The sequence below is a fragment of the Triticum urartu genome, chromosome 2 (assembly GCF_003073215.2).
Source record: "Triticum urartu cultivar G1812 chromosome 2, Tu2.1, whole genome shotgun sequence".
Classification (NCBI taxonomy): domain Eukaryota; kingdom Viridiplantae; phylum Streptophyta; class Magnoliopsida; order Poales; family Poaceae; genus Triticum; species Triticum urartu.
Window position 1 is genome coordinate 46,774,193 of NC_053023.1, and position 19,802 is coordinate 46,793,994.

Sequence of the window (19,802 nt, forward strand, 5' to 3'; positions counted from 1 at the left end):
TCAAGGCTGTGGCCCAATCCCTACCAACGTACATTATGGGGGTCTTCCGGTTACCGCGAAGTGTTTGTGATGATCTCACACGCATGGTTAGAAACTTCTGGTGGGGAGCGAGGGAAGGGAAGAGGAAGACACATTGGCGCGCATGGGACACTTTGATAAAACCGAAGGAGATAGGGGGGGGGGCTTGGATCCGGGGATTTTCGCCTTTTCAACCAAGCCCTGCTCGCCCGGCAAGCGTGGCGACTTTTATCTAATCCTGATAGCCTATGCGCGCAGGTTCTAAAAGCTCGCTACTACCCTGACGACCACTTGGAGGACACGGTCTCTTGCGGAAACGCCTCGCCTACTTGGCAGGCCATCGTCCATGGCCTCGAACTACTCAAGAAGGGCATATTTTGGCGCATTGGTGATGGAGCCTCGGTGCGCATATGGCGGGACCAGTGGATCCCCCACCCGCTAGCGAGAGGGCCTATCTCCCCCCAAGGTCGTCGCTGCCGGCTACGGCGTGTAAGCCAGCTGCTCGACGAGCATGGGAACTGGAAGGTGAACTTGCTACAGCAACATTTTCTTCCCGTGGATGTCATGAAGATTATGAAGATTAAAGCTTCATCTCGTCGCTCGGACGACTTCATTGCTTGGGCGGCTGAGCGCTCGGGCGTCTTTTCGGTGCGAAGTGCGTACCGTCTCGCTCTTGATGAGCGCATGCTGCCATCTTCAGTCGCTGCGAGCAGGGCACCGGACGGGCGACGTGCCGTCTGGGCACTTATATGGAGGTGCCCTGCTCCACCAAAGGTGCACATATTCGCCCGGAAACTTGCATCCAACTATCTAGCCACTTGGGCAAACAAAAAAGCGAGAATCTTGGAGGTTACTGATACATGTCCGCTATGTGCTATGGAACGAGAGTATACGTTCCATGTTTTCTGCATGTGCCCCCGGGCCGTGGAACTATGGCGAGCCATGGCGAAACATTGGAGCTTACCGGACATCAATTCTGTTAGGCCGACGGGCATCGAGTGGCTGCTCGGCGTGTTGTACCCCCTGCAGGTTGATGACCGCATGAGGGTCCTTATGGTGTTGTGGCGTGCATGGCATGTTCGGAATGAAATCGTCCATGAGAAGAGGCCACCCCCAGTGGAGGCTTCATGCCGGTTCCTGCTCAGCAATGAAGCATCTTTGGTTGCTATCCAAAGAGACCCGGACGGTGATCACATGAAGGGCAAGATGGTGCTTGCGCCCGTGGCGAGGAGGGCGCCGGCAAGGCACCAGGAGAACACGCCAGCGCCGGATAATATGTGGTAGGCCCCAGCCCCTGGGCGTGTTAAACTGAACGTCGACGGTTCGTACTGCCCCGCCTCTGGTGCAGGCATGATCTTGAGGGACAGTAGTGGGGCGATTATTTTTTCGGCATGCAGAAACCTTCTCTTCTGTGCAGATCCTTTGCAAGCGGAGCTGGCGACATGTCTCGAAGGCCTAAATTTTGCCATGCAATGGTCTCCTTTGCCGGTGGACGTGGAGATGGACAGCCTGATTACTGTGCAGGCTATCCGGTCAATGAAGGAAGATAAATCGCAACATGCGATGATGATTTCTGAAGCTAAGAGACTTCTTGATGAAAGAGAAAGTTCAATTGCTCATATTAGTAGGACACAAAACTGTGTTGGGCAGACTAGCTGAGTTTGGCTGAGTAGAAGCTAGGACTTTCATATGGTTAAAATCTGGACTTGCTAATGTACCGGAATTATGTATGGAGGATCTTCCTCCAAGCTGAGCAATGAAAGCCCCTTTAACCCCGCAAAAAAAAAGTGCCATTTTCTCCCATTTCTTAGTGCAGCTCCTGCTAATTTTCGTTTAAAAATCTGTTGATAGAACTCGTTTTGAGCGCAATAGAAAATGACCCGTTCAACCTCACCTGATTTCATGGCTAAGATATTGTCATTTACTATGATATTTTTGTTCAAGGATCTGTTGACATATACTCTCTCTGTACCAAAATACATGTCGCTGGAGTAGCAGACTGATGCTCCAGCGACATGTATTTCGGTACAGAGGGAGTAGTACGTACTCATTTATGAGATGGTAGCAGATCATATCTGAGGATACAGAACCAGCAGGTATTAACTTTGAAAAATTAATTGTCCTCCAATTTCGCAGATACTTCAGTAGGAGTATATTTATTCAATATCATCAAGAGAATGGAAAATATCCTTCCCCACATCCCCTATCCCGGGTAGATGCATTACCCACGTTCCTGCCATCCCAGTAGCCTTATCATATCTTCCAGATTTAGCGCAAATTAAAGTCATTAATGTGTTACCAAGATGCGCTGGATTTATCTAACACATGCCAAAAATAAGGCAACGCATTAATCATTCGTGCTGTATAAAGATTTCCCGGTGATCAATACATGCCAAAAATTAAGGCAACGCATTAATCATTCGTGCTGTATAAAGATTACCCGGTGATTGATCCTATTCCAGCATTGCCATCATCTTCCTCGTGTAGCTGTTCGTGGCTTGAGGAATGGCGTCGTTTACGAACCTCTCCGTGCCACTTCTCTTGCTCGCAATCCTCTTTCCTACGCTCTCACTCTGCTATATCAATCCAGATGCCACAAGCGTACACCAAAATGCCACAGAATCCGTTGCTTCTCGTGCTTACATCGTGCTCGTAGAGCCACCGCGCTCGAATGCCGGCGAAGACGCCCACCGCCAGTGGCACGAGTCTTTCTTGCCGACCTCGTTGGTGGATGAGTCCAGCGAGCCGCGCCTTCTCCACTCCTACACCGAGGTGTTCAGCGGCTTCGCCGTGAGGCTCACCGACGCTGAGCTCGACGCTATGGCTAAGAAGCCAGGGTTCGTGCGTGCATTCCCGGACCGAACGCTGCAGCTCATGACCACCCACACGCCGGAGTTCCTCGGGCTAAAGAACGGCACCGGGTTCTGGAGCCGGGCTGGCTACGGGAAGGGAGTCATCATTGGACTACTCGACACCGGTCTCTATGCGACGCACCCTTCCTTTGACGATCATGGAGTTTCGCCACCCCCAACAAGGTGGAAGGGCTCGTGCAAGGCGGCCCGGTGCAACAACAAGCTCATCGGTGCCAAGTCACTCGTTCAGGGTGATGAATTTGGCGACGAAGAGGGGCACGGAACGCACACCTCGTCCACTGCCGCCGGGAACTTCGTCACCGGCGCATCATACCATGGTGCGGGCGTGGGCGAGGGCACCGCGGCCGGAATTGCTCCTGGCGCTCACATCGCCATGTACAAGGTATGCGCCAATAGCCGCTGTAAGCAATCTACCGTACTGGCAGGCCTAGAAGAGGCCATCAAGGATGGTGTGGACGTGCTCTCGCTCTCCCTTGGCGGTGACTCGAGTGCCAGCTTCGATGAGGACCCCATTGCTATCGGTGCATTCAGTGCTGTGTCCAAGGGCATCCTCGTGGTGTGCGCCGCCGGCAATAGCGGTCCGAGGCCGGGCTCGATCACCAACGAGGCGCCGTGGTTGCTCACGGTCGCCGCCGGCTCCGTGGATCGGAGCTTTGCTGCCAGCCTGCATCTCGGCAATGGCAAGAGCATCGACGGAGAAGCACTTACCCAGAAAGTGAGTCCGAGTTCAAAGTCACACCCTCTCCTCTACTCCGAGGAACGACGGTACTGCAATTACAAGAGTGGCAGTGGCATCACCGGTAAGATCTTGGTCTGCGAAGGCACTAGGTCGAAGACTCAACTGTCCAACATCCACAGAATAGTGGGTGCTGGTGCGGCTGGTGTGGTGCTTTTCAACGATGAAATCAGCGGCTACGCCACCATGGTTCAGGATTACAACTCCAGTGTTGTACAGGTGAGCTCGGCCGACGGCGATGTCCTCATAGCTTATGCCGCGTCATCAGAGAGCAGCTCCGTGGCCTCTCTCATCTACAACAACACACTGTTTGGTGTCCGTCCGGCCCCCGTCGTGCCCTTTTTCTCTTCCCGTGGTCCAAGCGTCATCGCCGTCGGCATCCTAAAGCCGGATATATTGGCACCAGGCCTCAACATCCTCGCCGCGTGGCCGCCAAGCACGGGCTCTGGAAAGGGCACTTTCAACATCATATCAGGAACATCCATGGCAACGCCACACGTCAGTGGTGTCGCTGCGCTTATCAAAAGCATCCATCCTGACTGGTCGCCAGCCGCCATCAAGTCTGCCATCCTAACGACGTCGGACATCGTTAATAGCACTGGTGGCTCAATCTTGGACGAGCAACATAGGAAGGCCGGCGTGTATGACACAGGCGCCGGCCATGTGAACCCGACCAGAGCCGCAGATCCTGGCTTGTTGTATGACCTCAGTGTCACCGACTACGCCGGCTACATCTGCTGGCTCCTCGGTGACAGCGGCCTAGCAACCATCGTGCGCAACTCAAGCTTGACCTGTGCGAAGCTGCCCAAGGTCCACGCCGTGCAGCTTAACTACCCGACGATAACCGTGTCAGCGACATCGACGCTATTCACAGTGAAGCGGACTGTGACGAACGTTGGGCCAGCAAACTCGACGTTCACGGCGAAGGTGGATGCGCCAAGATCACTGACAGTGCGTGTCTCCCCGGAGACGCTGGCATTCTCCAAAACTGGAGAGAAGAAGACCTTCAGCGTGTCTGTGAGCAGCCACGGCTTGGGCGAGGAGCTGCACGTGGAGGGAAGCTTGAGCTGGGTATCGGAGAAGCATGTCGTGCGGAGCCCCATCGTTGCTATCTCCCCAAGAGGCGATACTGCTCCGGACCCATCACCATGAATGGTGTACGTGCCGCGAAATTAGTAGATGTTTACTTTGTCAACATAATAATAAATAAACAGTACTAATGGAAATTTGTATTATGAATTACTGGTACAAAATTTTAGGTTATGCCATTCAAACTAGTGATCAGTACTTGATATTGCGTCCTGCTGCTTAATGCCTGTTTGAAACTCCACCGACCTTTTTGTTCAGAACAGGAAACTTATGAAACTCTGGAGTTGCATTCGTCTCTGTAAACTTTTGTCAGATAAGAAACAGAGAAAATGGGTGAAAAGAGAGGCGATTGTGTCCGTCACAGGCCATCTGCAATTGAAAGTCTTTTCGCTTTAATTTAGATGCCCCTCTAAGTGCTCAACAAAAGAAATGTGAAAATTGTTGGTGTAAATCTCGTTACAAGTCTGCATGTTTCGTACAGTTGTATGAATGTGCAAGTTTGTGGGTTTCCTGCAGACATATGAATACTCAATATAAACCAAGTATGTGTGATATAAGCGCATATATGCTAGACTCAAAATTCATGTTTATAGTGCTTTTGCTCCATGTGTGATATAAGCGCATATATGCTAGACCAAGTATCACCATCACTTGGTATGGCAAAGAAAATTAGAATGCATTCCATCAAGCACCAACATCCAGGATTCCAGGTCGTAGTAGTACAATGCATTCTTGTTTGGTCTTTCACTAGAAAATGACATTCTTTTTGTTTAGTTTTACAACAAAAGGACTTGAACATTGTTACCTTAATCTCCTTCCTCAGCGGTGAGATATTGAACATTGTTTTAATTGCAGGATTGTGTCACATAGAAAAAATTCATGCACTGCATTCTATTACCGAGTTTCCATTGGCTCCTGTCTCATGGAAATGTATCTTTGGCTACTATGGCACACAACTAATTCTTGATCTTTGATTCAGAATAATTTCACAGAAAATTATGGGAATAGAATCTTTATAATTATTTTTCATGAAGCTTTGATATGTATTGTATTTGGGAAGTTTTCATATGGCCCACTATGCTCTCAATTGAAAAAATGGAAAATTTCATGATCGAACCTATTGAAAGTTTTCCTTTGTTTAAATGTCAAATATGTCTTATGCACCTAATCCTTCAAAAAGTCATGTGGTTTTTCTATGCCACAGCAAACTATTTGTACTTGCTTATTCATGTGGTTCCTATTTATGTAGAAAATGGCATGTCATGACATCCAATTCATGTGTTTTATCCATCGGGCATTTTGAGAATCCTGCAAATTGAATAGGCCCCAATGAAAATTCACGTATTTCTCCTATGATGCAACCAAATAACTTCGGTTCCATATTCCTTTGTTTTAAATTTCAATAGGTTTCAATAGCCCCAGCATTTCATATCCCGTCCTTTTCCTATTCCCGTGTATTGGAAATATGCAAATCAAAAGGCTACTTGAAATTTGTGTAACTGGGTTCGTTTGGTTAGGATTATAATGGGCTCCATCTCTATGTCAGAGTGGGGAAACTTACTTGCAACCCAAAGAGATGCACTGCTGCTGCAACACCCGCCCAGAAACGAACTTGAACCCAATAACTAATAAGAGTTGGTTTTGATCAGTTGATGTTCGTCTTCCCACTCAGCGTTTCTTCCCAAGAACATATTCCTAACGCTCTATCTATGGAGTCCAATGTTTTCGAGTCGATGACTCGATGAGTCGACGGGTCGCTTGGGAGGGGCGACTCTAGACTAGTCGTGACTAGTCTAGACTCACGGTCGACGAGTGGGTTAAGCAGCAGGCAGTCAGGGGAGGAGCACAAAGTGCACGGCAGCAGCAGCAGCAACCAGGGGAGGAGGGGAGGAGCACACCACCAGCAGCAGTAACCAGGGCCAACTGAGAGATGGGCCACTAGTTATGCACTTCCCTGTGGCCCAAAAGCCCATCTAGTAGCTATATACTCCTCCGGTGACCTAATCCACAATCCACACTCCCTCCTCCCTCACCACAGCCGCCACACATTCTGCTGCCACTCTCTTGCCATCAGTCCACCACTCCTCCCACCGATGGATCTCTCAACTCCCCTGCAGCAGCTCTCTTGCCACCGCTCCTCCTCCCAGCCCGCTCCTCTTGCCGCTTCAGCTTCAGCTTCAGCAGCAGCGAGGCAGCACAACAGCATCAGCAGCAGCACGGCGGCGGGAGAGTACTCCAGATCCAGCACTGCCTCGAGTCGTTCGACCCAAAAACAGCGACTAGTCGAGACTAGTCGCGCGAGTCGCTCGACTCATCCCAGGAGTCGAGTCGAGAGGCTGAGTCGGCCCTGGAATTGCGACTCGTCGACTAGTCGACGACTAGTCGAGCGACTCGAAATCCATGATGGAGTCTTGGCTACTAATCAACCTGCTTGTCTTCCTACCTTTTAAAGCTGATTGTCTGACCGTGCCATTCTATTGTAAAGGAAGCACATATTTCCTTTCTAAGTAAGCACATCAGTGGCCTATCATCTTCACCGAATCGATTCATGCGGAACTTTCGCTGGTTATCGGTTAAATTTCTCGATGATTAGTAATTCTCTTTTGCAAACTGAGATTGCTAACGACACTAAAAGAACGCAGTAAACAAAACTTTGGAAGATGGTGCCCCTCCAACCAACTATGTAAAGACCATTTTCTCAGGCAATAGATTTCTAATACACATATATAGTACTAGATCAGAATCTTTCACCTCCCTTGTATCTCCGAAAGAGTACAATCGTTCACAGAGCTCTGAATGTCAACCATAATTTGCTCCATTTCTATGCTCCGCCGGGCAAAGTAGGCGGGGCGGTTGGGGGCTGGAAGTGTGGTGCTTCCATTCTCCAAGACGAACACAACAGTTGACATCAGGGGCCTATCATCTGGATTTTCTTGCACACACAGGAGTGCCACATGGATGCAGAGCAAAACTTTGTCTGGTGAATATGTATCCATGAGAGATGAGTCTGCCAATTCCTCCGTCTTCCCTTCCTTCCACATATTCCATGACTGCAACAATAAAAATGGTCACATGTCTTCTGTGAGGTTGTTGAACGGAAACAGTTTCAAAAAACAAAATCCTGGTATACTTATGATGTTGAAAGCTGTGAGAAATCTTGTGTGTACTCACATAAACTGCAAGGTTAGGAAAACTTGATGTCTGACTGTTAGAGTTTCTCCTAATACCAGTGACGACCTCTAGTAGTAACACGCCGAAGCTGTAGACGTCGGACTTGGTAGAGAAGATGCCCTCCATCGCATACTCAGGGGCCATGTAGCCACTGCTTGAGCATTTCACTCGAAAGAGTTAGCAAACAGGAGTTGAATTGTTCACAAGTCAGCATGAGTTGTTGGCTTACAAGGCTACTCACTATGTTCCGACAACGCGTTGGGTATTTGCGTTTTGTTGGTTATCACCAAAGATTCTTGCCATACCAAAATCAACTATCTTGGGTTTCATATCTACATCTAGCAAAACATTTGCAGCTTTAAGATCCCTGTGAATTATGGTCAACCTTGAGTCTTCATGAAGATAAAGAAGTCCCCTTGCGACCCCTTTGATTATGCTAAACCGTGTTCCCCAATTCAACAACAATTTTCTCGAGTCATCTGTAGATAGAGCAAATGTTAGATCAAATGTTTTTGAGTTGTCTTCAGAAACCATAGTGAGTATATCTGGATATTTACCAAAAAGGGTGGCATCTAAGCTCTTATTAGGTAGATACTCATATATCAGGAGTTTTTCATCTCCCTCACCACAACATCCCAGAAGTCGAACCAAGTTTCTGTGTTGCAATTTGGCAATTAGAATTACTTCGTTCCTGAATTCCTTTGTTCCTTGTTGAGAATCTTTGCTTAGCCTCTTGACTGCGACTTCTTGACCACCTAACATCCCCTAGATAAATATAATTCAAACATTATACTTCAGTTTTAAATATGAACAAATTTACCCTCCTAATTTAGAATGAGTACCAAAAACTTTATATTGTACGAGTTACCTTGTAAACTTTGCCAAAACCTCCCTGTCCAATCATGTATGTTTCAGAGAAATTGTGAGTTGCGAGGGCAACTTCTTCAAATCTTACAAACGGGAATTCGTGATCATGGGGCTGATTTTCTTCCCCAAGCTCATTAGAGGCACTCGCATTATCCACCCTAATATTCTTGTTCTTTCTCCTTTTAAATTTCTTGCCTGCTCCCATGATATTACAGTCATTTCAATGAGCATATCATAGGGATAAGAAATAAGTTTGACATCGGCAACTACTAATGTTTGTTACACTTCCATATATGAATTCATGAAACAATAAGAAATAGCCGACAAGGCATGGCTGCCACCATGGCAAAATTGCCAACCGGACAATATGGCTATCACCTGACATAGTTGAAGGAAAACTACCCATGCATGCAATCAAAATACATGTGTTGGGAAACCACCCCTAGATCCCTAGACTCCCCCTTATAAACGATGTTGACAATTTTGTGCCATGTCAGCACTTACAACTGGCCTGGTCTGTAAAAAATTAGGTTAATCACTTCAAACCTATCATCAGTGTTTATTGAGAATTTTAGTAAGGAAAACCCCAGATTTTTGGGGCTCCCAATAAATGTGGTGTTTTTTTTTTGCTATTCACTCCGAGAAAAACACAGATGACACTTGAGTCCATTTGCACCATGTTGGACATTGTTATGCTTTTCCTGTCCCCTTTTATATAGTGAGTGTTTTAAGAGCAACGGTTGCTTTCCATATTTTTTGCTACTAGACTGCATGTTATTGTTACAACGCTCTCATAGTGGCCAAACAAAAAAAAACGCCTAAACGTTATTTGTTGTACTTTTACTTATTCAAGTGGTCGAGAAGATTTTTTAACCAAATTGTGACGGCATACTATGGTAGTAGGCGTCTGACTTCCAAGTTGGTCTAATACAAATTTTCCTAAGGATTACACTACAACACAGTCAACAATCGGAGGCATTTTTATGGTGGCATCTTGGTAAATTGCCTAAAATTCTTTAGTATAGAAGGCAATTACGAGTAATGCCTCAAAAGATGGTTCTTATGTAGGCATTTCAAGAAAACGCCTCCGAAGCTCCCTGCATTCCCGGCATATGTCAAAATGCCTCAATATCGCTTACTATTGGGGGGCGTTCGGCAAAAACGCCAGTACAGTTTAGAAGGCATTTTTGGGTAGAATGCCTCCGATGCAACGCCGGATCTTTCACTTACACCCTTAGGTATAGAATATTTAGACTAAAGAGTCCTCCCACCTCTCACTTGGGTACGATTCGTGGATGAGAAAAAAATTAGAAAACCCCTCGACACCAATAGAGAGCTCCGCCGCTGCCGGCCGGGATCCACGGCCGGCGTTGCTGCCGCGTGCTCACCAGCGCTGCCCCTAGAGATGTGCTGCTTGACGAGCCGAAGCCCCCTACCGGTCGCGCTCCAGGTTCGTCCTCGACCACTGCCGCTCGACGCGTTCCAGGTTCGTCCTCGACCACCGCCGCTGGACGCGCGGCTGACCCGCCGCAGATCCCGCCGGTCGGACGGGCCCCCGAGGCCTGCCGCTGGACGTGCTGCTTGATGAGCCGACGCCCCCTACTGGTCACGCTCCAGGTTCGTCCTCGACCACCGCCGCTCGACGCGCGGCTGACCCGCCGCAATCCCCGTGGTCGGACGGGCCGCCGAGGCCTGTCGCTGGACGTGTCGCCGAGGCCTACGGCTGGACGCACGACCTAATTGGCCTTGGTCGACACCACTGGGTGTGACAAAGTCACTCTACCTGGGATTGCAGCTAGCAGATTCAAGTCTGCACGCAAGCTGTTTGTGGTAATGTCTCTTCATCCGTAATGATTTTTTAACTCGATTTCGCACCATAGCATAGTCAGTGGCTGTTGAAGTACTATATTTGTCTAGAACAGATGCATGACAGTGATAGTTTGAACCTGTAAACCTCCTAGCTGTGCAGTTTGTCAATTGCTATAACAGTACTATAGCTGTGCAAATTAGTTTGACATCGATGCAGTAAACTGTATATTTGCAGTTTTGCACTAGCATAATCAGTGGTTGTTGAAGTACTATATCTGCTATAATAGTACTCTAACTGATACAGTACTATAACTATAATTGCACAGTAATAGTGCTTGTATTGTTTGGCGATGTATGAAGTGCCTAGATGAAGTTTGGACAGCTCATATCCATGCCTCTTGAACAACTGAAATGCACGGTAGTTTGAGGGCCTTGCAAATTTTCCTCTGTATTTGTGTGTGCATGTGTAATGGTTTTTTGAGAATCACACATGTGTGACAGTTGACATATATGACGGATCAAATGGTACTGCATTTTCTTCATTTAACAAAATAATGGTGCATTTTTAATAAAATTAGACCACACTTTGTTTCCTTGGAGAAATATGTGTGCTATATGTATTTGCTGTTACTCAAAGTAGATGTCAACTACTCCTACATGTGTTTGTGAAGCTCAGTGCATTTGATTATAACTTCATAAGCTTTTTTAATGTTAGTATAGTACTTGTAAATGGTCATTATAATATCTGCCTTGTCTTTTATCGGCAAGACACCATGCATATCTACTTTTAGTAGTAGAACTTATTACTGTTTATATTACTTTTAATAGTAGTACTTGTGCAGCAGACAAGCATTGATAATAGCAGCACTTGGTTTTGTTGAGTTTAGCATGGATAAGAGTTGGATGGAGCAGTGAGGAAAGTCGAAAGATGGTCAAGGTGAGTTGCCCTAATATCAAAGAATATGTACTAGTGCTCCTTAACTCTGAACTCTGTTTTTTGTGGATATATAATTTCCTAACCTGAACTTAGTGATCAGCTCATCTACTACCCTCTTCTCTGCAATCCTTGACAATAATCTGGAGTTATTGTGACAATAGGTTTTGACAAGAGGTGTACATGTGTATTGGTGATCTAAGATGCTCATTTAAGTTGTGAAAATAGCCAGAGGTTTTGTCCATTAGTCAGCTTACTGTAACAGTAGTTTTTTTATCATATTCTTATATGCCTGTGTAAAGTTTGTACATTTATTGCACCTTGAATTGATGGCTCCATGTTTCAGTTCTTAAAAATAGTTCTTGCTGTCTTAGTGTCATGTGGAACCTGGACATTCTGATGGCCAGTAGTCTTCTCCAAATTGACAACTCTAGTCATATGGTTCACGCGCAAGCTGGTTCAGATGGAACAACATGCATAGGTTTAAGTTTATCCCTTTTTTCGCTAGTACCAACTTGATCATCTATTCAGTGATTCAGTCCAATGAGGCAATGACCAATGGTCCAGTTTTAAACATACCTGTCACCCCTTAATGATCTTTATCATTTACCTATTTTACATTTTACAGTGATGTTTGGATGCCACATCGACTAGTCAGAAAGAATGAATGCTGTACCTACTCATGTTACTGTTTGAATGATAGATTAAGTTTAATTGCACAAACAAAAATAGGTTTAAGTTTTATTATTTACATCATTTTACATGCCTGTCTCTGTAACCCTGTTACAGTGCTAAGAAGAGTCTTTGCTCTTGTAGATGCCATCCAAAAGTCGAAGTTGAATGGGACACACAGCTGATTGGTTTGTGTACTTCTAATTGATTGCATCAAGCTGGAACACTCTTTACATTGTTGTCACAGCAGTAGGCAGTGTACCTGTGTGTTACATTGTTGTCACAAAAGTAGGTAGTGTACCTGTGTGTTACATTGTTGGCCCTGTGTTGGTGATTGATACTTTGATGTCATTTTCAAATTTGTGAAGATGTTCTGATGCTTTACATTATTCGCTTGCACGATGATACTTCTAGCCGATGCAAGCCTCTCAATCTTGTTCTACTATTGTATATGTGTGTTTGTACAATGGTTGCAAATTAGTGAGCTTGCTGTAACAGTGTTTTTAATCATATTCCTATATACTCCCTCCGTCCGGAAATACTTGTCTTAGAAATGGTTGAAAATGGATGTATCTATAACTAAAATAAGTCTAGATACAACCATTCCTAAGACAAGTATTTCCGGACAGAGGGAGTACCTGTGTAAAGTTTGTGGCGTTCTTATGTGCCTTAGAAACATTTTGGAGGCAATTCAAAAGACGCCACAAAATGGTTTTAGAGGCAATCTTAGGAAATGCCACAAAAATGTTTTGAAGGCAGTATGAGTTATGCCACACAAAAAATTTAGTGGCAATTTAGAAAACGCCTCTGTGTTTCTTTCGAGGTATTCTGAAAAAATGCCTCAAATTGAGCTTGCTGGCATTTAGAAAATGCCCCTATATGTTGAGCTTCTGAGGCATTCTGGAAAAGTGCCTTCAAAGACCTTTCCCTTCGTGACCATCTCTAGCATATTTTAAAAATGCCTTCTATTCTCTAGGCTGGCATTATACCGGCCTTCTGAGGCATTTCAAAGTGCCTCCTATTGACGTCCGTGGTGTAGTGTTAGTAACTAAAGGTACCTTTGAATTTGAACCATGCCAGGGAGATGCATATGAGCACGAGAACACTGCTGCCAAAAACTGGTAGCACAATCCTCACTGCATTGCTCTTTGTCCTTGAGAGTTTTTACGGTACCCTATACTGCTAACAGGGAAGGGAGCGGTATATTTTGTGAGGGTAGGATAGCAATAGAGATAGATTTCTGAATGAATTTTAGCGACGTCGTGGATCGGCAGATAATGGTGACGGAGAACCAAGACGGGAAGCCCCGCCGCCATGTCCCACGACTCCTCCACGGTCTCCTTCAACCTCCTGCTCCGGTATTTGGACGGAGGCACCCCCCGAGCCGTCGTTCTTGACCACGACCTCCGCCTTGAGCTCGTCTTATTCGACGCACCCGAGGATCACCACCGGCACCAACGCGCTCCCTCGCCGTCTTCACTGCGTCCCTGGCCATCACGTCGCATCCATCGAGCCTGTGCTGACCTGCCGCTCCTCCGCGCCTCTTTCCCGTCGTTTTCATCTATCGTAGCATCGTCTTGCTGAAGCCGGTGCCCTCTGTCCGCCATTGATGAGCCCCTGGAGCTTGTCCCGCATGCACACACCCAGCCACGAGTGCCCGTTCGCCTCCACAGTCCACACCCGCATCAACAGCTGCCGTGCACACGCCGCAGCACAACAGTTGCTACTCGTCCGCTCCCGCCTCCGCAGTCAGCGCGATCCGAGAGGGCAGGTCGGGGCAGCCCGCAGCCAGCAGCCAGTCGCCATCGCGGGTGAGCAGCGTGCGCCAGTCCGGAAGGCATAGACGTCGGTTCGAAGGTGCTGCACCTTGCCGGCCCAGCCGGCATCGCCGCGGAGGTCGAGTCCCCGGCCGTAGGTCGAGACGGGCGGGCTGTTACTTCCCAAAATGCCATCAGGATTTGATATTGGAGGACCTAAGCGAAGGAGCGCAAGCTATACCGCTTGCCATTCTTTTGGCAAATTGGAGCAGTACTGAACGATCGCCACCATTAGATTTCATGATTGGACGGCCAATAGTTGACGCAGGGTACCATAAAAGAGCTCGTCCTTGAGAGTTTTTACCTATGCAGGAAATATGTATACCATAAGAGAAAAACATATGTATACCATAAGAGAAAAAACATTGTGGAGAGAGAAATATGGAAGCGAAGACAAAAACCACCAACAAAAAGAGGAAGAAATGACAAAACCAGTAGGGGAACCAATTGGATAAAAGAGCGAGAATTACTCAAAAAAAAAGTTGGAGAAAGAGCAAGAAACCGAGTTTTGTACCAGTAGATGCATCCATGCCTGCAAGCCGAATATAGAGTGTTTCTCCGCCGAGCTCTGCGCTAGACTTTCCGGTGTCAACCAACTCCCCAGCCCACACCAAGCACCTTGCCACATCTCCGCCGGACCTGCCGCTGCTCAATTTCGCATATGCGTACCCAACGCATGAGCAGTTGCGGTTGCACTCGGCCGCACACTCCTCGAATGTACTCCCGCCACCGCCTACGCGAGTGAACCTGTCTGGTGACTTCGTCCCTGGCAAGGCCAAGAAACCATCGCCGCAACCGTGCAACGGCTCCTTCCGTCGGCAGCCGGTCGAGAACCTACCATTTGCCCACTCCTCAATGTTTGCTGGCTCAAAACCGTCAAGGCATTTACATGATGGGGCTGGCAACACCGTCTCGTCGCAGTAGCCGTATGGGCCGCAGTAACCGTAGCGGGTGCATTCGGCGGACGGCCACTTCCAGAGGACATCCCATGTCGATGTCCAGCTAGCTACTCCAGCTTTGGAGCTGGTACTCGCCTGAGTAGCTACGTCACCACGTACCTTGTGTGGGCGGCACCTTCGGAGAGGGTGTACGTGACATATATATCTCTTCCTCGTTGTCAACGAAGGCGGTGTAGACGATAATGGAGTTGTTGTTCATGCGTTGGCTCATCACTAGGTCTCCCATCCATGTGGCGCTACGTAACACCGGGCGTGACCCGTCCGAGAGGAACGTCTGGAGGAGCGTGTTCCGGTCGACCCCAAAGGAGAAGCGCCCTGGTGAGGGGTCGCTAGAGCCCTTCCAGGCCACCATGCGCTCGTTGTCCACACGCGCCCCGTACCTGTACCGGATCTTCATGCCGGGGAGGAACGTGTCGGCCGGGTGTTCAAAGCTTTGCCACAGCATGGTGCCGTTTGGCGAGCGGATGACGAGATTGCCGGTGTTCAGAAGCACTGCCGTCGTCGGGGGAGATGACGCTGGTGCAGCACCCACGTTGGTTGTTGCCCAAAGAACACGTTCACCACCATCTCGTTTGGAGAGAACGAGATTGGAGGTGTTGGTGAAGGAGAGTGTCGGTGATGCAGACGAAGTGGTGTTGGTGGCCGGGGTTTCTCGGTTGGCGACCCACACGACGGTGAGCTCGGGGATGTCATTGTACCAGATGCCCAGGTACAGCTTGGTGGGAGTGGAGTTGGAGGGGGCGAAGAAGCCCAAAGCGAAGGCACCGCCGTCGGAGACGATGGTGGAGCCAGGGGAGAGCGGCTTCCCGGGGACAAGCCGGTCGTCGGACGCACTAAACCGGCATGACTATAAGAAGGATCAACACGGCGGCCCCGGCGAAGCATCGGAGAGCCTGCCCACCCATCGGTCGTTAAGGCCTAAATCATACTAGTACGAAGTAGCTAATGTGCTATTGATGCTGCAAAGCGGTGTCGGCTATATCTAGCCTTGGTCACAAGCACAAAATGCATTGGCAAACATGAAGGACTCGTTCCAGCCCTGGGCACGTGTTTGATTGCGGAAGCAGATGGCTCGGTAATGCAAAGTTTTTTGTATCGGAGCAGTTGACAGTATGCTGGATTGAGTTAACATCGATCTCTCTCAGCTGTCCACGTCGGAGTAGGAATGCCACTGTCACTGCTGACTAGTCACACCAGTGACCTGAAATATTAGGCTATACCGGTCCGGCTGCTCCAACCTCGATTCGACTGGATTTTGTTAGAAAGTGAACATATGACTAAATCCGGAAGTGCGGTTTATAACCGCTGTAACTTTATCTACTGTTATGCTTCTTTCTAAATAGTATGTACTCTTTAAACGCTCTTATATTATGGGACGAAGGGAGTATCATTCACGATATGAAACCGCACTAAATCACCTTGCACAGTTTCCCCTGGTGATAGGATCGGGAAATCCACGGCATGGCCTTCAGATGACACGCAGCTAACTTAGACCAAAAATCTGCATATGAACGCCTGCATCTCATCACATGTTTGGCATATGTCTGTCTCACCCTAATATACTATGTCTGTTGGTCCTGACATTTTTTTTTTGCATGTAGGAGTAAGCATAAACCAATTGCAAGAACGGCAGAAAATAACACGCTACTACCTAAGCACTTGCATCTAACCGCCCTCTTGTAAAATCACGAGAGCCTTGCTTCGCTAACCTCTACACCACCCTTGATTCCAAAAGTTCAAAACTTCTGAGATACAAATTAACGACTGAGTTTGAAGCTTATCTTTTTGCTGAAAAGGTGGTATTGTCACGGGTCAAGGAGTTTATGTTCCCTCTCAGAAACAGGCTTTCGCTCCGCTTTATAGGTAAAGCAAAGATCACAAGTACACGACGAACGATACATGGTGGTGACGAAACCCACAAACAAAGCAGAACTCAAAAAAAGGGACACGATACATGGTCGAAACACGACTATGACACCAAGCAAGAAAAAAGCAGGACCTAAAGACTACACTAGCAACGACCAACGACACACGGGCTCCTCGGCAACACCCTCAAGAGGGAGAACGGCATAAAGTGTCGCCATTGCCGCATTCGACGAAACGGACCAAGGTATTTACCAAGAGCTCTGATGGGGGAAGTGAGCTACGCAACGTCCTCATGAGGAAAGCGGCACCCGCGAGTGTCGTCGTTGTTGGCGCCGAAGCATAGAGTTTTCACCCAATCACTTCCCCGAGCCATACAAGATTTGAGCCAGCCGCCACGATGAAGCCGAGATCACCAGAGCCAGATCTGGGCACCTCACATGCCGTGGCAGAGAGGACGCCAAGGCCTCCCAATGCAACACTCCTTGTCGTCCACACGACCGAGGAGCATCGCCACCACCGCTACTCGATGACCTATCGGATAGCCGACCGAGTAGCCCGCCACCCAAGGCCCCCGCCCCGGCATCCTACTACGAACCTCTCACTGACGCCATAACACGCAGACACCACCGCCCGGAGGGGAGGTAGGCACCTCCCCACCAACCCTTGAGGTCCCACCTCACGGCCAGCCGGAGGCGGGCCATAGCCGGGTAACATCGCCACCACGGCTGGCTAGCGAGCAAGCACTAGACCGCGGGGTTGGAGAAAGCCCTCGCACTCGGGATCGCGTCGCCAGCCACCTGCCGGCAGCACCTCTAAAGGACACAATAGTCAGAGCCCCGTCAGATCTAGTCACTCTAGATCTCAGCGGGGAGCGGCCCAGGACCGACATCTCTGGTCATCGGGAAGCATCGGTAGTGCCGGCCGTCAGAGCCTCTGACCCTCCACCCCCATGCTAGCCCCCATCATAACCCACCATGAGCCACCATCACGCCATCTTCCCACGCCTCACGCGCCCGCAAAGAAAGGCGGAGCCCCGTCAGAAACTAGCCACCAGCACCCACACCACCACGAGCAAGCACTACCGGGCCACCACTGTGAAGGAAATATGCCCTAGAGGCAATAATACAGTTATTATTTATTTCCTTATATCATGATAAATGTTTATTATTCATGCTAGAATTTTATTAACCGAAAACATGATACATGTGTGAATACATAGACAAACAGAGTGTCACTAGTATGCCTCTACTTGACTAGCTCGTTAATCAAAGATGGTTATGTTTTCTAGCCATAGACAAAGAGTTGTCATTTGATTAACGGATCACATCATTAGGAGAATGATGTGATTGACTTGACCCATTCCGTTAGCTTAGCACTTGATCGTTTAGTTTGTTGCTATTGCTTTCTTCATGACTTATATATGTTCCTATGACTATGAGATTATGCAACTCCCGTTTACCGGAGGAACACTTTGTGTTCTACCAAACGTCACAGCGTAACTGGGTGATTATAAAGGTGCTCTACAGGTGTCTCCGAAGGTACTTATTGGGATGGCGTATTTCGAGATTAGGATTTGTCACTCCGATTGTCGGAGAGGTATCTCTGGGCCCACTCGGTAATACACATCACTTAAGCCTTGCAAGCATTGCAACTAATGAGTTAGTTGCGGGATGATGTGTTACAGAACGAGTAAAGAGACTTGCCGATAACGAGATTAAACTAGGTATTGAGATACCGGCGATCGAATCTTGAGCAAGTAACATACCGATGACAAAAGGAACAACGTATGTTGTTATGCAGTTTGACCGATAAAGATCTTCGTAGAATATGTAGGAGCCAATATGAGTATCCAGGTTTCGCTATTGGTTATTGACCGGAGACGTGTCTCGGTCATGTCTACATAGTTCTCAAACCCGTAGGGTCCACATGCTTAAAGTTCGATGACGGTTATACTATGAGTTTATGGTTTTTGATGTACTGAAGGTAGTTCGGAGTCCAGGATATAATCACGGACATGACGAGGAGTCTCGAAATGTTCAAGACGTAAAGATCGATATATTGGACGACTATATTTGGATACCAGAATGGTTCCGGGTGAGATCGGGATAATACCGGAGCACCGGAAGGTTATCGGAACCCTCCAGGAGGTATATGGGCCTTAATGGGCTTTAGTGGAAAGGAGGGAGAAGGAGCAAGGGAGGGGGCGCGCCCCCCCAAGCCCAATCCGAATTGGGAAGGGGGCCGACCCCCCTTTCCTTCCTCCCTCCTTCCTCTTCCTTCCCTCTCCCTCTCCAAATAGGAAAAGGAGGAGTCCTACTCCCGGTGGGAGTAGGACTCCCCCCTTGGGCGCGCCTCCTCCCCTTGGCCGGCCCTCTCCTCCCCTCCTTTATATACGAAGGAGAGGGCACCCCATAGACACAACAATTGATCTCTTGGATCTTTTAGCCGTGTGCGGTGCCCCTCTCCACCATAGTCCACCTCGATAATATTGTAGCGGTGCTTAGGCGAAGCCCTACGACAGTAGAACATCAACATCGTCACCACGCCATCGTGCTGACGAAACTCTCCCTCAAAGCTCGGCTGGATCGGAGTTCGAGGGACGCCATCAAGTTGAACGTGTGCATAACTCGGAGGTGCCGTGCGTTCGGTACTTGATCAGTCGGATTATGAAAACGTACGACTACATCAACCGCATTGTGCTAACGCTTCCGCTTTCGGTCTACGAGGGTACGTGGACACACTCTCCCCTCTCGTTACTATGCATCACCATGATCTTGCATGTGCGTAGGATTTTTTTTGAAATTACTACGTTCCCCAACAGTGGCATCCGAGCTTGGTTATATGCGTTGATGTTATATGCACAAGTAGAACACAAGTCAGTTATGGGCGATACAAATCATACTGCTTACCAGCATGTCATACTTTGGTTCGGCGGTATTGTTGGATGAAGCGGCCCAGACCGACATTACGCGTACGCTTACGCGAGGCTGG

The 19,802-nt window shown here is 48.2% G+C and overlaps 1 protein-coding gene, 1 long non-coding RNA gene and 1 pseudogene across 3 annotated transcripts; 2 read left to right on the forward strand and 1 right to left on the reverse strand.

Moving 5' to 3' along the window:
• The first annotated feature begins 2,493 nt into the window (after nucleotides 1-2,493).
• LOC125535594 (subtilisin-like protease 4) lies at nucleotides 2,494-5,271 on the forward strand. The gene has a single exon (XM_048698661.1). The coding sequence runs from the start codon at nucleotides 2,524-2,526 to the stop codon at nucleotides 4,777-4,779; it is 2,256 nt and encodes a 751-aa protein (XP_048554618.1). The 5' UTR covers nucleotides 2,494-2,523; the 3' UTR covers nucleotides 4,780-5,271.
• Nucleotides 5,272-7,463: 2,192 nt separating this feature from the next.
• Nucleotides 7,464-17,512, reverse strand: LOC125534961 (annotated as a pseudogene).
• On the forward strand, nucleotides 10,022-12,666 carry LOC125535597. Of its 2 annotated transcripts, none has more exons than XR_007294729.1 (3): nucleotides 10,022-10,584; nucleotides 11,406-11,500; nucleotides 12,314-12,666. It is a non-coding gene; the product is annotated as an uncharacterized LOC125535597 (long non-coding RNA). The 2 variants fall into 2 exon arrangements; XR_007294730.1 differs by having other exon boundaries at nucleotides 11,409-11,500.
• Nucleotides 17,513-19,802: the final 2,290 nt, after the last annotated feature.